General features: G+C 28.0%; 1 protein-coding gene across 1 annotated transcript in view; it reads right to left on the bottom strand.

Moving 5' to 3' along the window:
• The window catches only part of LOC145192143 (protocadherin Fat 4-like), a 41397-nt gene that overhangs the window by 6879 nt on the left and 16709 nt on the right, over nucleotides 1–17809 (bottom strand). The window contains exons 15-26 of the mRNA XM_090073485.1: nucleotides 16226–16549; nucleotides 15741–16027; nucleotides 13893–14118; nucleotides 13577–13756; nucleotides 10594–11189; nucleotides 4890–4989; nucleotides 4550–4739; nucleotides 3940–4180; nucleotides 3631–3837; nucleotides 2972–3362; nucleotides 2486–2596; nucleotides 1002–1781 (exon numbers count right to left, since the gene is read on the bottom strand). Of these exons, the coding sequence (XP_089929611.1) occupies nucleotides 1002–1781; nucleotides 2486–2596; nucleotides 2972–3362; nucleotides 3631–3837; nucleotides 3940–4180; nucleotides 4550–4739; nucleotides 4890–4989; nucleotides 10594–11189; nucleotides 13577–13756; nucleotides 13893–14118; nucleotides 15741–16027; nucleotides 16226–16549 (3633 nt within the window). The remainder of the gene's footprint in view (nucleotides 1–1001; nucleotides 1782–2485; nucleotides 2597–2971; nucleotides 3363–3630; nucleotides 3838–3939; nucleotides 4181–4549; nucleotides 4740–4889; nucleotides 4990–10593; nucleotides 11190–13576; nucleotides 13757–13892; nucleotides 14119–15740; nucleotides 16028–16225; nucleotides 16550–17809) is intronic.

Here is a 17809-nt window from a genome sequence, read left to right as displayed (position 1 = left end):
AGTGAACTAGCCCAATTTGAATTTCTGCATTCGACGACATTTGCTAAAAGCTGGGTTGAGAGGGTGTGTTGCAGTTCGAAAGCCTTTACTACGTCGTGGCAATAAAGAAAAATGACTTAAATATGCAAAACAGCATAACATATAGACGCAAGGAATGTTAATCCGTGTACTATACACAGATGAATCAAAATTTGAATTGCTCGGTAGCAGAAGACAACAGTATGTAAGAAGAAGGGTAAGAGAGGCTTATCGCCCTGATTGTCTACATCCAACAATTAAGCATGGGCGAGGTTCTGTTTTAGTTTGGGGTTGTATTTCATCATCTGGAGTAGGTGATTTAATCAGACTTGATGGCAAACTGACAGGAGAACAGTATGAAGAAACTTTAAGACATTCAATACCATCTGGAAATCTGGACTATTAATAATAGTTTCATTCTACAGCAAGACAATGTTCTCAAACCTTGTTCCCGAGTAGCCAAAAAATATTTACAGGACATGTGTGAGAAGGGAGTTCTCAAAGTAATGAACTGGCCTCCTCAAAGTGCAGATTTGAACATTATTGAACATGTTTGGGATTATTTGGATAAAAAAAAGGCTGAATATAACCCCGAAAATGTCAAAGAATGTTTTCGAATGTTAAAAAGAGAGTGGGACAATATTCCACAAAATTTCATTACAAATTTATATGAATCGATTCCCAGGAGATTCGTTTCTGTGATCAACACAAAAGGCGGACATAAGAAGTATTAATTGTTCTTTCTTTTTGTATCATATTTTATCAAATTATTTCTAGATATTTTTGTTTATAATATGTGTCTATAAACCTGATTTTTTTTACTTCTTAAGTCCTTCATATTTTTACGATAAAATCAAAGATAATTATAAACTTATGGTGGGCTATAACTTATTCACAGTACTGCATATACAAAAAAAAAATTATGCAATTATATATTTTTAACTAAATAAATAAAAATAATAAAAAATTCAAGAAATAATTACCAGAATAGGAAGATAAGAATTCAGGTGCATTATCATTATCATCTGTCACACTAACTGTATATTGCATACTTGTGTAGAGTCTCGGTAGACCTGTATCTTCAACTCGAACTTTTACAGTGTATTCTGAAACAAGTTCACGATCCAAAGCTCTATTTAAAAAAACGTTTCCATTGCTTTCTATGCGAAATGTATCAGGAGTAATAGTGAAAACAAGATTTTTGTTAATGTCATCCTTATCAGCATCACTAGCTTTAATTACATTTACTTTAGTTCCTATGGTAACACTTTCATTTATAGGAGGAAATGTTTTTGTTTGGATTACTGGTGCATTATCATTTACATCTAAAACTAAAACAGAGACCTTAGCAACACTAGATTTTACTAATTCACCATGATCAGAAGCTGTAATTTCAACCAAGTACAAATCTTCTTTTTCTTTATCAAAGTCAACTGCAGTAGACAGTAGACCACTTGTCTCATTAATTACAAATGACCTTGTTGCATCTTCGGTAATTTTGTATGTAATTCTTCCATTTTCATCTTTATCAGCATCATATGCTGTTAACTGGGCTATTGTGATATTTGTTCCTGAATTTTCATCAATAGTTATGTTATAAGTAGTATTTTCAAACTTGGGAGAATTATCATTGATATCTTCAACATTGATAGTGACATAAACAGTCGAGTAGAGAGAGGGTGTGCCTTTATCAGATGCTGCAACTTCAACTCTGTACGAATCCACAACTTCCCGATCCAATTTTTTTTTAGGATATATAATACCTAACAATTTTAAATATTTTGTTTATAATACTTGTACTAATTAAATTCTATGAATTTATGAACTTGAGTTTGTAAAAAAAAAAGTTTTTTTTTAAAGATTATCTCCTGTAGAAACTAATCTTTGGGAAAAAAACAACAAAAAACAACAACAAAGCACAGACTGGATGAAAATAGAATTTAACTGTCATTTTGTTTAATGACAATAATACTCATATAAAAGAAAGTTTATACTGATGCTGTGATCTGGAAAACTAGAAACACTGACATTTTGAAAACTTGAACTTTTGGTCTTAATTATGTGATTATAGCATGATATAGCATATTGTATGATGTGTGATAAAACATATGTTAGAAAATCTAAAATTTTAGAAAGTTAAAAACTCCAGTTGCTTACCACCTTTAACAAGATTAAATAAAAAATTTCAGCAAAAATTTTTTTTTGGTCTCTGAAAAACGCTACATGTAAATTTTGAACATTGTATTTAAACAAAATGCATTGTTTTTCCTTTTTCTGAGTTACACTTAAGTTAATACACATTCAGAACTTTGTTTAAATTGTGCAATGAAAACTCATATTATGAACTGAGATAAACAAAAGTATGATGATTTAAATAACTTTTTAAAAAATATTTTTGTAGGACTTTAAATGAAGCATGTAATAAGTATTTAGAATTAACAACAAAAACACTCAAATAGAGACAAACCAGATTTAAGGTCAATCCCAAACACATCTTTGTTATCAGAAACAATGCTGTATTCAACTTCTCCATTTTCTTCCAAGTCCCTATCTGTTGCATTAACGGAAACAATGACTTCTGCAAAAAGAAAGACATTATTTCCACAACTAAAAAAGGTTATAAAAACAATGAAAGGTTTCTAAAGTAGAAACAGAAATGCAAAATAGAATCATAAATAAAAAATATAACTATAAACGCAAAAAAAAGTTGTAAATACAGTTAAGAGACATTTATTACATAAATATTAACTGTTAACAATAACTGTTAACTCAAACTAAAAGAAATATTTTTTATTCTTATTTTATGTGATTTGTTTTATCAATTTATTTGTAAAAAAGTTTTAAATCTTTTAACAAAAGCTACAATCATCACAAATATTTAGAAATTATCTAACAATCAATTACTATCTTTAAAATAATCTTTAAAATTTTAAAAAATCTTCTCAAATCTTACTTGTAAAGTCATCACTCTCTTCCACCACAGTCCCATTGTATGATACTTGATTGAATTGAGGATAATTATCATTCACATCAAGGACGATTACCGGAACATAAATAACATTATGCTTATTTGTATCTGAAGCATTTACGCTGATGTTATAGAAATCTATCCTTTCGCGATCAAGATTATTTTTCAAGGAAAAAAGTCCTGTTTCTGAATTGATAACAAATGTGTTATCAGTGTTTCCTCCCTCAATTTTATATCTTATTTCTGAACCATCTGCATCTGTTGCTTTGAACTGTAAGACTGGTTGATTAACACCAAGATCCTCATATATTGAGACATTTTTCACTTCTTCAAACTTTGGGGCTGTGTCATCTTCATTAATAATAGTTATATTGACCTTATACAGACATTAAAAATACATACAATTCATTATCAGTTCTAAGTAATAAAATTAAACTTTTTCAAAAAATAACACTTCAAGTGGTTTCAAATGTTATTTTTTGTCTTTACTTACAATCATCAAATTATACAATAATCAAGTCCTAAGTTGCTTAAACTTGTAAAGTTGCATGTGAATAGCTGTGACAAAGATATTGAAAAATTATAAGGAAAAATATTTCTGTAAAATGTTTCAAAAAGGAGAATCAGAAACATCATTAGCTTACAATAGTTTCATCTGATAAAGGTGGTGATCCTTCATCTTTGGTTTCAATAGTTAAGAGATAAGAAGTTATTGTCTCATAGTCTAAGTTAGCAGCTGTGGTGATGACACCAGTCTTGTGATCAATGTAAAAATGATCTGAATTAATGCCACTTTTTATGCGATAACTAAATACACCATTCTTGTCAATATCAAGGTCTAATGCTGAAATCTAAAAACAAAAAGTTGATTATATTTTTTTGAAAAGACTTTGGAATAAAAGATCTTTTTTAGGAAAAGAGTTTGCACCACAAAAAAAACTGCTCAAAATTACCTTCACAACAAATGTTCCATTTGCAACAGTTTCTTTTATGCTTCTCTGATACGTTTTAGTTTCAATTAAAGGCTTATTGTCATTTATATCAGTAACAGCAACAACAACATTTACTTCAGAAGAAAGAGAAGGAGTGCCTTTATCAGTGGCCTTTATTCTGAATTTGTATAAATCCTTTTCTTCACGATTAAGTCTTTTTACTTTCAAAATCCCCTGGTTGACGTGATTTTCGACCCAAAATCTAAATGTTTTTTTAAGACATTTTAAGTGAAGTTTTATAGCACAAATACATATTTACATACATACATACATACATACATACATACATACATACATACATACATACATACATACATACATACATACATACATACATACATACATACATACATACATACATACATACATACATACATACATACATACATACATACATACATACATACATACATACATACATACATACATACATACATACATACATACATACATACATACATACATACATACATACATACATACATACATACATACATACATACATATGTACTATTGCAATATATTATATTACTACACATATATGTAAGCATATTAAAAGTTTTCATTATACCTATTATTGTCCATCACATTGAAAACAATTTCCTTATTGCTTCCTATGTCTTTATCAGTGGCAAAAATGTTCCCTACTATTGTTCCATCAACTTGTTCTTCTTGAAAATTAAAATTATAGCTGCTCATTTTAAACTTTGGCTGATTGTCATTCTCATCAAGAATTTTTACACTCAGCAATGCTTTAGATTCTAAAAAGTAATATTCAATATTGTTACAAAGATTTTCTAAAAATGTTTTGAAAAAATAGTTTTACAACCTTCTATGCTTGCCTAGTTAACTATAAAAGTGTCACAAAATTAAATTATTCTCATACTATAGTGATGAAATAAAAAAAAAACCTCGTTGATTTACTCCATTGTCCTTTACTACTATTGTTGCTAAATAATTGTCCTTCACTTCTCTATCTAAAGAAGCATTTGTTCTAATTTCTCCACTGATCTAAAACAATTAAACATTTAAAAGTTAAAAACCAAAGTAAAAGTTAATAAAAAGGAAAACTTGTAATTTTTTTCCTCTATGACCAAGCCATGTGATTTATATTAACTATGTGGTTTGGTCATATATTTATTTTAAATCTCCTTAACAATGCGTTTTGATAATTTTGCTTGTACTTGTAAACTCCTTTGACAGACAAAAATGTCAAATTATTTGCACTTCCAGGAAAAAAGTGAACTTTTCTTCTTTTATTTATTGATTAACTTTACACTTGAAGACCTCAGTGCAAAGTATACATAAGTCAGAAAATACCCATTTTGAAAGAATGAAATTCAAAAACTCAAACTGACACTGAAATTAGGCAAAAACCCAAACTGACACTGAAATAAGGTAAAACCATTTATGGTATATTTCATGGTATATTATGGATATTTTAGCTATAAAGCCATGAAATATTTTGAGGTAATGACTATTTCGTTTTTTCACTTAAGTACTTTTTGTCCTAATTCAGTTAGTTTAACTTAATTCAGTTAAAATTTAACTCTTTAATTTTGGTACACTAAACTTAAGTACTTTTTCAATAAAATATTTATTCTTTGGCATATTTGTAAAAGTTAGTAGGTTTTTCTTTAACTGGATGAGGTTGCTTACACCAGGTTTTATATTCTTTACTACAAATTTAATCATAAAACAATAAAAATAAAACAAAACACTAATCTGTTATATTACTTTATTAAAATTCTGTATACAAGTTTAAAAAAAACAGCCATTCAACAACTTCAGTGTCATTCGAATCTTCAGGACCTGTATTTTTCTTTCTGATGTTATCATAAAATGTGGCTTCAGCTGGAATATTTACGTGATTTAAAACTTTCTTATGTTATTAGCTTTTGCAGTCTTTAGAGGCAGGAAATCGACATATGCTCTATTTGGCTTGATGGATAAAAGGGTAGACAATTCTTTCCCCCATTAAAATGTTGGCACAAAATCCGAACAGTAAGATGTCAAATGAATTGCTTGCCCAATTCAAGTTTAGTCCTGCTGAATTTAATGCCAGTGATGGTTTTGAAAAGGGGGTCAAATGCTTTTTTTTAAAGTAAATGTCTTTAACAACCAAAGTCACATAATGTGACTCTGGTTGTTAAAGACATTTTGGATAATGTGACTCACATTATCCAAAATGAATATTCCTACTTTTTTTTGTCTCTGCTTTTCAATGTGTTGTAAACCCCAAATGGCAAAAAAACCCAATGTGTTGTAAACCCAAAATAGCAAAAGCAGTTATTCATAAACTATATAAGCTTTGATGTGGAATTATTAAGTGTAGAAATATAATGATCTAGATAAGGGATCACCTCATTAGGGACTTTGGCTGTAAAATGCTCTGCATACAAAAACATTTTTGCTGATTTATTTCCATTGTCATGAATACAAAAAATATTTTTTCAAAACCAATCCAACTTAATGCCATTTCTTGAGCTAGCTTTGCTAAAATGGCCTCTGTAATCAAAATATTAAGTGCATCAGCTTTCCTGATGTGAAGCTCATGCTGTCTTTTTAAGTCTTTGAATAAAATATTGTTATTTACTTTTTTAGCAACATTTATTTGAGCTATAAATCTCTCACATCTTTCACAAATGTCAGAGCAAGAAAAGCTAATTTTAGCATTGAACTCAAAGTTAAAACTGTCATGGTACAATAAATATTTGCATTTATCTTACAAATCAAGATTGCTGTTCATTAATATATGATACATTTGATAATCAATCTGATAGACATTAAGGTATTTGTTATGAAGATTATTGTCCTGACAGGAAACAGTGTGGTCACAAACACACTTACAAATATCTTTGTCAGTCTTTTTATGGTTGCCATGCTTTCCACGCCCATTTGTAAGACTAACAGAAAAATTAAGTACTTTTTTTTAGTTTTGATCTTTTATGCCATGCTTACCAAGAAAGCCTGCTTTACATATGGAAACTATATGATCCTAACCAGTTACAGAATAAGAAAAGATGCTTCACTCCTTAGCATTTTCTTTACTTAGTCTTTGAAGTATCCTATTGCCAGGATTTACACTTTTTTCATTTCAGCGTTCAAACAGATGCACATTTTGAATCTCATGATCCTTGATCATGAAATTCTTCATCATTGATGGCTTGAGCTTGTCATCATAAGGTCTATGTGTTTCTCCTGAAAAGATTTTTTTTTGTTACTGTTAGTCATATAATGTTGCACTCAGTAATAAAAGATATTAATAAAAAATAATAATAAACTACTTATAAAAACACATAACAATAGCGCAATATTTTAATATAAAATTTTAATAATATTACTAATTTTGATGAGTTAAGATAACATTGATAAGACTTTGATTTAGTTAAATTTAATATTATTACCCCCTAGATCAACTATCTATAAGTAGATCTATTGTAATACTTAAATACTTCTTTAAATAACAGTAAGCCTAATACAAATTAAGTTGCAAGACCAAAACGTTAACCTAAAAATACATAATACTTTTACTAACTGCCTAATAGTTGTCTAACACTTACTGCCAAACTGTCCAAGATCTAACACCCTAAGCACTATTGATCTAGAAATCTAGATCTCTTTTTGGTCAGACTCATAACCTGGAATTTTTCTGCATTTATATACAAGGGTTTAAAACTAAAAGTGTAAATAAAATTATTACCTAAAAATCAGCCAATTTTATTTCATTTCTTTTCTTTGATGGTGTTAGCCTTCTTTTTTTTTTGCTTTAGGTTGATTTTCATCAATTTGCATGTTTTCTCTACCTGCCAATGTTTTAGGTTTAGAAGATAAAACCAGGTTATCAAATTGATAAAATTAATTGAGTTAACAAAGTTTTGAACTTTTAACACTGAAACACTTAAAACTTGATTACTTTTTGTTCACAAAAGTTGGTATTTCTATTTTTTGTTTTGCATAGAAAGGAAACTTAGGTACATAAGTAAGCTTCAGTTTTTATACAGTACATAAAGCTTTACCAGAAAAGTAGCAAAGAAATTGTTTGGTTTGATTTTGACAAAAATTTGACTTTAATACTTTAAACACTAAGGTCTTCACTTGATTGTTCATTTTCAGTCAGCGTATTGCTTCCTACAGGTAAAGAAAGCTTAAGAAAGGGAATATATCTAAAAAAAAGACTGCAAGAAGCAAGTTAGTTTTTAGGAGTGTAAGTGAGAAGGCATTGTGCATCAAAGTACCCTAGACTGATAGACAAGTTAAGCAAAATTTTAACCCAATTATTTGTAACCATTAAAGTTACCTTTTGACATTTTCATTAGCATATACAGTGAGAACAGAATTTAATTGCACAAAGTAATTTTTCAATAAAATTAACATCTTTGAATAAAATACTATATCAAGCAGTAATTATAAAGAACTTTTTTATTCTCTAATTATTTATTTGGTAAAAAACCTTCAAAAAAATTATAAAGTTTGTCTTTATGCTTTTGAATTACCTGGTTAAGAATTCGAAACAAAAAGAAGGGGATAAAAATACTTGCACATAAAATAATTGTACAAGAAAAACTTTATAGGTTAAAGCTAAGAAAAAGTACCAGTTTATTAAAATAACTGAGAAACAGTTTCAAGTTTTTGTATTTTATTAATATACTTTAATATTTAGTTAGTCCTCTTTTTGCTTTATTTACATTTAACAAGCGTTTCAGCATCAATTCTACCAGACATTTGATTTGATTATTGTCAATATTAGACTATGATTTAACAACAGCTTTCTTTAAATCTTCTTTTTTCGTAAATGCTCTATTACCTATTTTTTTTATCTAATAAAGTCCATAAATGCTCTATTGGATTCAAATCTGGGCTCTGTGAAGACCATTCTAAACATTTATGCCATTTTCATCAAAAAAAGTTTTAGTTTTTTTAGCAGTATGTTTTAGATCATTGTCTTGTTGAAACAAAAAACTGTTTCCCAACCTAAGACTTTTAGCAGAAGATTTTAAATTTCGTTTCAATATATTGTTATACAAATCAGCATTTATTGTTTCATCAATAAATTCTAGTTTACAAACACCATTCCATGCCATACAACCCCATAACATTACACTTCCACCACCATGTTTAATTGTTCCTCTTGTGCAACTCAAATTAAATGTTTTACCCCTCTTTCGCCAAACTCTCTGTGCACCATCAGATTTTTTAAAATTAAACTTGGATTCATCAGACCAAAGTACTCTTTTCCAAAATGATGCTGGCATTAAATAATACTTTTTTGCAAAATTCATTCTTCTCTTCATATGATTTTTTGTTAAAAACGGTTTTTGCCGAGCTATACATCCACTAAACCCTGCTTTATGAATGCGATTTCTAATTGATTTAGTGAAATTGTGTTTCCTGTTAAACTTTTTAGATGATTTGCTATATTTTTTTCACTTTCAAACCGATTTTTTTTAATCATTCTTAAAATTTCTCTATGATCTCGTGAGGTTGTCTTCAGCTTTTGCCCTCGTCCAGTTCGAATTTCAAACGTATTTACAATGGCTCCAACTGTTGTAAATGGAATATTTGTAAGTTGTTCAACTTTTCTATAAGTATTTCCTTGTTTAACCAAGTCTACAACAACTTTTTGTTGAGTAGTATTTAAATACTTACCTTTGGGTGCCATAATGTTCGATGAACAGAGTTTTTAATGACCTTTATTTATCAAAAATGTTAATAGTTGTTGAAAATAATATTCTAGAAATATAAATTCAATAATAAAATTGATATTTTATAAATTAAAAAAACCATAAACATTCATAACAAATAATAAAACAGTTTTGTACAATTAATTGTTGTGCATGCAAATTGATACGTCTGTAAGTAAAAAATCAAAAATTGTATAGCAAACACATTTTCTTATATTTTTACTGATTAATTATAAATAAGAAATAGCCATAATAAATTTAAAAAGAATTGGTTCAGTTATTTTCATTATTAATCAAAATTAAAGCAAGTTTTAGCAAAATAAAATGCAAAAATTACTTTGTACAATTAAATTCTGTTCTCACTGTAATATGCCTTTTTTGTCCCACCAAATACACAGCAACACCAAAGCTGAATTTCTATGACTTTGAAGTCATGAATAACTGGCTTTGGCATTGATGTTGAAGTTGATGGAAAAGGTTTGGGTTGTTTTGCACATCCTTTTTTGTGCATCAGATTATTATAGTAATCAGAGTATTATAGTATCAACTTTACATCATTAGTCAAAATTCATTTCAAAAACTCTTTACTTTGCTGTTTCTGAAAAAAATTGAAGAAAAAATATTTTCCCACATGTGTATTACTTTGTTGGCACAAAGTCTACAAATTATGTAGCTCTCAGTTCAAGCAATTATATTGAACATTAAAGCATACTAAAACTTTTTTTAATCTGTAGTTATTATGAAGCCAGTTGAAGTGAAACTTATTTACAAGATTTACATAAAAAAACAAAATTCTTTTAAATACCCAACATAAGCAAAAATTTTTAATGCACATATTTTTTAAAGCCACAAGCATATATGTGTATTTTTTTCTGTGCTCTAAATATTTGTAGATGTTTTTAACAAATGCAGAATTACAATTATAATATACCTTATCAATTAAAAACACTGAACTGTCATTTAAAAAAAATGACAGCTTTGCATTTTCACCAGTGTCAGCATCTGTAGCATCAACAAAACAAACTTGCGAACCAAAATGAGAATTTTCTAGGACAGAACAATTATAAACACTTTTTCCAAACTTAGGATCATTGTCATTGGCATCATTAACTATAACAGTAATTTTTGATAAGCTTGTTAGTGAAGGTGTACCACGATCTTTCAATTGAATCGTTAAATTATATTGATCAACAGTTTCACGATCAAGATCACCTGAAACTTTTAACTCTTCCTGAAGAATTTTAAAAGGAACACTTGCACTCTTTAGAGAATATTCTATCAGAGAGTTTGATCCACTATCTTTATCGATGCCAGTTAAGTTAAGTATAGTTTTATCTACAACTTCATTTTCAATTACAAATACAATTTGATTCACCATAAATGGAGTATTATCATTGACATCAATTATACTAACACTAACAGATGCATTGGCCTGTAAAGATGGTGTACCAGCATCTTTTACATAGACCATAAAAAAGAAACTTTGGTTGACTTCATAATCAATTTGGCTTTTTGTTGTAATCAATCCTTTAAAAAATATATTAAGAAATGTTAAAATATAAATAAGTAGTTATTAAAAACAGTTTTAAAATATTTTATTTACTGTCATAACATTAAACAACTGTTTACAATTTAAATCCTTTTAAATCTTTGTTATGATAATAATACAATACTGGTATAAAAATCAAGACATTTAGCCATTTAGAATCGACCATAAAAGTTCCTCAAGAATTTAAAACATTAAAATAATATTCTGTGGTACATAGACTTACACATTTATTATATAATTAAACTACTCATTAGAAAGTCAATTTATAAACAGTTTTATTACCATTACTGTATTATAATTAGCATTTTTTATATTATCCTTTCATATATTATATATTATATATTATCATATGCTACATATCAAAAATTACTATGTTCTTTAGTTTTGCTATATATATTGATATAAAAACCTGTATTGTTCTTTCATAACATATTAGCAAAGAAATTTTTTAAAAATTAAAAATGTTTTATTTATCTTATAAATGTACACTGCAGGCCAAAAGTTTCTGGACACTTGATATTTTTTATATAAAAAGCTAAAATCTATCCTGTATCATTAAATTAATCAATAATATTAATTTATAATACTTAAACTTACTAATTTTAAGTGTTTATGTAAGTTTGAGGTCAGTAATTAGGTATTACTGGCCTCAAACTTACATAAATAAGTTTGTTTTTTTAATTGCTTATTTTAACTTGATATATAGCGTTACATTATTCTTAAGAGTTTGGTCTTGTTAAAGTTAATTATTTGTTGAAACATGAAGTAAATATTTATAATATAATGATATCCGACTAAAATGATTAAGAATATTTAGTTTTGTTTAGTTTTCATTTGGTATTAATGACGGTTGCATTAAAAAATCTTCAAAAAAATTTTAAAATTTTATAATTTTAAAATTTTTAATTAAAAATATGGGTAAAAAACCTTCTTTAACGGTTGCAAAATGTTCTGAAATAATTACATTACATAAAGAAAGATATTCAGTTCGTGAAATTTGCAAAAAAGTACAAGTTGCCAGAAGTACTGTACAAGATACCATCAAACGATGGAAAGAAACAGGCATTTTTGAAGACAAAAAAAAAGACCTGGTAGACCACGGAAGACAACAAAAGCTGAAGATAATAGTATAATATTGATGAATAAAAGAAATCGAAGACTTACGGCCCCGGAAATAACTTCAGGCTACAATAGGAGTTGTTCAAAATCTATTTCATTAACCACTACGAAACGACGTCTTAGACAAGCAGGACTTTCTGGCCGTATAGCGGTCAGGAAACCGTTGCTACGGATTGAAAATAAAAAGAAAAGGTTACAATGGGCTATAGACCACCAAAATTGGACAGAAGAATACTAGAGAAAAGTACTATGGACCGACGAGTCCAAACTTGAACTGTTTGGGCAAAGGCGTAGAATTTACATCAGAAGAACAACAAAAGAAAAAATGATCCCAGAGTGTTTAGTGCCGACAATCAAGCATGGTGGTGGGTCAGTTATGGTATGAGGATGTTTTTCTTCAGCTGGTGTAGGTGACCTAGTTAAAATTGAGGGTATTATGAAAAAAGAACAATATAAAATAATTCTAGAAAACAATGCTATACCTTCTGGCTTAAGAACTATTGGTCGTGGTTTTGTTTTTATGCAGGACAATGACCCTAAACACACCTCAAAATTATGTAAGAATTATATAAAGGAACAAGAGGATAATGGTGCCCTCAAAATCATGACCTGGCCAGCCCAATCACCAGATTTGAACCCAATAGAGTTACTGTGGGAAGAATTGGACAGAAAGGTCAGACAAAAATGCCCAACATCCAAAGAGCACCTGTGGCAAATATTAGAAGAATCCTGGTTATCAATTACACCCGAAATAATAAATAAATTAATAAATAGGATGCCACGGATCGCAAAAAAAGTGATAAAAACTTGTGGTTTATTTTTTGACGAAAAGACAGTGTAATAAGAATAGTGTTCTTAGTATTTTTTTAATTTCATTTTTTGGCTTTTTTTTTTCTTAAATAGTAGCTATATATATCTTTTAAAAAATAAATATGATATTTGAATTTTATTGAAATAATTATGGGAGTTTGAATTAAAAAATTAAACAAAATCCAAGTGACCGGAAACTTTTGGCCTGCAGTGTATAAAAAAAATATACTAAAAAAAAAAATGTGAATAAAATTAAAATAATTTATGTTCAAACATGACAACTGCATCAAAGTATAACAATTATGTTCTCAAACATTACAACTGTAATAATATATGATTAAATTAAAAATAAATCAAAATCAATTATTATAAGTTAATTAGATAAATTATACAAATAATATTATATTAATAATATACTAATAACTTAATATAAGACCTGTTTGAGGATTTATAATAAATGGCAGATTTTCCTGTATTGAGTAAGTCAGTTCTCCACTAGGACCAAAATCACCATCACTAGCACTGATTAGCAACACTGAGGTTCCAGTATTTTTATTTTCATTTAAACTTTTATGATAGGGTAGTCCAATAAAGGTTGGAGTAAAGTCATTTGTATCTAGAGCAATTACAATTCAAAAAAAATTTTGTTCAACTATACTTTTAATTTTCACTCTCTCAGCTTTAAATTTCTTGTAAGTTTCAAACACATAAAACAATTAAAAGTATTGTTATTAAAGAATATTTGAACAAACCTTCAACAGTAATATGAACAAATGCTTCCCCTTTTCTTGATGGTGATCCTTTATCAGTCGCAACAATATTGAGTATGTAATTTCTTTGTTTCCCAAAATTAAGTGCAGATGCCAGTGTTAAATTTCCAAAATCTTTATCAAGAGAGAAAACATTTTGTTGGTTTCCACTAATAATTTCGTATGTTAATTCTTTATTAATGCCTATATCTTTATCAGTAGCAGAGACCTAAAAAATAAAAAGTAAAACAACATATCTTTGGTTGACAAGTAAAACTCATTAAGTACAGTTTTATGAGAAATTACACTATGATGCCCAAATATTAACAACATATTGCAAGAAAAAGTCACTAAGTGCGTAAATCAATCTGAAATAGTAGTATTTTATCTAAAGATATCACATTGATGTCTGGATAAATGGAATTTTAATAAAGTAAACTAACTAAAACTTGATTATCTCAAATTAGCTGCAGTGTCAATTAAAGAGTTTTACTTGTCAATAGACGATATATTACCTCAATGATCTTTAAACATAGCTGCACCATTTTTTTTTTCTTTCATTTTTTGCTGATTGCATTAGATATTGGAAGTTATAATATAATTTAAATAAATGAACCCTTTATTATCACCTCAATATACTTCTAAATAAGTGCACTAATACAACAATCAAATTTCTGATAGAGATTGCATTGTTTTCAAATTACTATGGTAACATTGTATATATTTCATTATTGCTGTAAACAACTTCCCCTTTAACTACTAATACCATTACTTAATTTTCCCTTTAACTACTAATACCATTGACTGCCAAAACAAACTAAATTAAAGCTTTTTTATTAGTATTAGTAGAGCTGAAAAATGTGTCAAGAATTTGCAACCTCACTTTTGTTTCTATCAAACATGCAAATGATATAAACAAAAAATCCATTTCTTGTTTGCCTTCAAGGTAGATAAGTACATGCTGTAAAATCATGTGGTAAGCATGGCTGTGTGGTGGAAATTTTTTCAAAGTCTTAAACATTAGCATTTTATTTTTTCTGTTTTATCTTTTATCACAATATCACAATACTTACATATTATATCACTTTATATTAAGCACAATGTTTGTATATTAAATTTTAATTTTGCTATCTAAGTCATGAGACAGATATGTTTATTTAATAATTAAAACAAAAAAACAAAAAAAAAAACTGATAGCTAGTTAATCACTTCAAGGATCTGCTTTTGCACTGACAGCTTTTATTTTTGTTTGAGTGAAAAAATCTGCAAGCAATCAACCAGTTAAAAACTGTTTTATTTTTAAACTTATTTAGGCAAAAATGAAGCTTTTATTTACGTTCTAAAGTACCTAGGTACATTCTTATTATCCTTTAGTTGTAACTCTTTTAGCAGTTTTTTCATTTTTCTTCATGGTTTACTTTTTTTTGTATATTTAGCAAAGAAGAAATATTCTAATTGTCCTGACATTAGGGGTTATACACATATTCTGTGCATTGAGAAATTTTTTTGCTGTAAATTGCAGAATTTCAGTATGCTGTCATTTAGTTCCTTTGCAAAGCAAAATATGAATTAAAAAAAGTCAATTTTTTCCTGCAGACATTGTAACTAGATTTTCAAAGTTATATTTATGTACTCAGGAAAGCATCTACGTTCACCTCGATGATTTTCTAGGGTTATCTCAATGAAGTTTTTCCCTATTATTGACAACAGAGCAGTATTAATATCAAAAACCTAAGCTAATAATATTGAATGTAAATATTGGAACAATTGCTAAAACTTTAATTTAAAAATTACTTTAAAAAAAAATAGAAATTTTGAAATTTGTTTCAATAAAAATAAAACAATGGTAACCTTGGTAACAGGAGAATTTTTTATTGTATTTTCTTTAATCATCACATTATAACGATTTTTTTCAAAAACAGGACTGTTATCATTGAGGTCATTGATTTTAATTGTATATGTAGCTGTAGTTGACAGAGGTGGAACACCCAAATCTTGCACCATTAATTTAAGTGTAAATAATTCCTGTTCTTCTCTGTCTGGAATCTTTAGAGTAATTAGTTCGCCTTTGTTGTTAATACCAAACATATTGTCTATATTACCCGAGACAATTGAAAAACGAACTTGAGCATTTAGACCTTTGAAAATTAAAAAGTATTTAAAGTTTACAAATTATACAAATGACCAAAGATTTTTATATTATAATAAATAATTTTATATTACAATATGTAATTTAATATTATAATAGGTAATAAGTTTTAAAATTATAAAAAAGTTATTTTAAAATTTAATCAAAAATTTTATTTTAAACTAGTTAAAAATTTAAAGGTATAAACCTTCATCTTTGTCATTTGCTTGAAGTTCAGTAACAAATGTTCTAATGAAAACATTCTCATCAATGCTCAAATTCATATTTCCTGCAAATGTTGGAGCATTGTCATTAACATCAATTACAACAATTGTCAAATTAACTGATGAACTTAGTGAAGGTGTTCCTTGATCTGCAGCATTTATTACTAAATTGATGGATGCTTTTGTTTCCCTATCTAACTTTCTCTGTAGAGTTAACTGACCAGTATTACTATCTATACTTGCAATTCCTTCGTCATCTGAACTAAAAATGCTGAAAATAATTGTTGCATTGTTGCCAGCATCAATATCTAAATATACCAAATAAATTTAGCATCAGATTTTTTTTAAATTTACAAATAAAAATTGTGTGATAAAATACTAGTACAATATAACTATTAGCAATAAATGATGTAAAAAACAGAGCATCACTGATGAAAGTAGCATTTAAGTGTGATTTTTAAAAACAAGACGTATAATTGAGTTATAACTTTTTGAACTTTTTTCTGAAAAAAGAAATGCATCATAAATAGATAAACTTTTGCCTAAAAAATAAGGAGATTAGTGTTGTTTTTTTGTAATTTAAAAAAAGACTGCTTTATTACTCTTACTTAGTAACACTTTCAGAAACTTTTTGTGACATTAGAACTTTTTAGGCCTCTTTAGAACTTCCAACAGCAGTTTAAAACTTTTTATAACTTTCTAGTACATTCTAAAAAATTGTAGAACTCTTTTTTTTCAGAACTTTCTAGAGTTTCTGCAACTTTTGAAATTTCCAAAACAATCCAGAACTTCCTAGAACAATCGAAAGCTAGATATAAATATCTAAAACTTGTGTAACTATTTATATAAAGGATTGTTGTCAAACAAGTGAAGTTATTGTCTATGTTGCTAAAATAGAAGATATGTCACACAAAAGAATAACACTGTGCAAAAGAACAACAATATCTGGACCAAAATTTTAGCTCAATTTCAGCAGCCAAACAGAAAAAGAGGTAATTTGCCTTTAGAAGACTCATCACTAGAAGAAAAATGCAGAATTAACATATTAATTATGTATCTAATGCTTGCAAGTCTGAAGATGAATATGAAAAAAATGATATTACTTGTCCATCAACCAAAAAATACTACAAAAGTAAAACTGTAATCAGTAGTCACAAGATGGTATTGATACTTCAAATCCAAGTCAAGCAGCAATTTACAAGTCAATATTCATTAAGGCTGTTTAAAGCTTAAATTATTAAGAAGTTACAAATGGAACACTGGTCCATACATTTTAATAGAAAGTACATTGAGGAAAGAAAATATCAAGTAGTGGTACTTAAGAATAAAAGAACCAAAGTGAACAAGTGGTCAATTTGGTTACTGATTATCTTGAACACACAAAATTATTTCTTTTTAAAAATGGTAGACTTGACAAAGATTGGTTTTATGGATGATGAGTAGATTGTTGAAAGAAATATCAATACAAAAAACCAACAACTTGCATTATCAAGATAATGAAAATTTTTTTTGGGAATCTTACTAAACAATACCATGTGTTTGGCATAACTGAAGTATCACATATATGA

Source organism: Hydra viridissima, unplaced genomic scaffold (assembly GCF_058129835.1).
Source record: "Hydra viridissima isolate aposymbiotic clone 2 unplaced genomic scaffold, HvirCarnegie_v1 scaffold_1, whole genome shotgun sequence".
NCBI lineage: Eukaryota > Metazoa > Cnidaria > Hydrozoa > Anthoathecata > Hydridae > Hydra > Hydra viridissima.
Note: the sequence above shows the minus strand (reverse complement) of the source record. Positions and strands in the feature narration are given on the sequence as shown.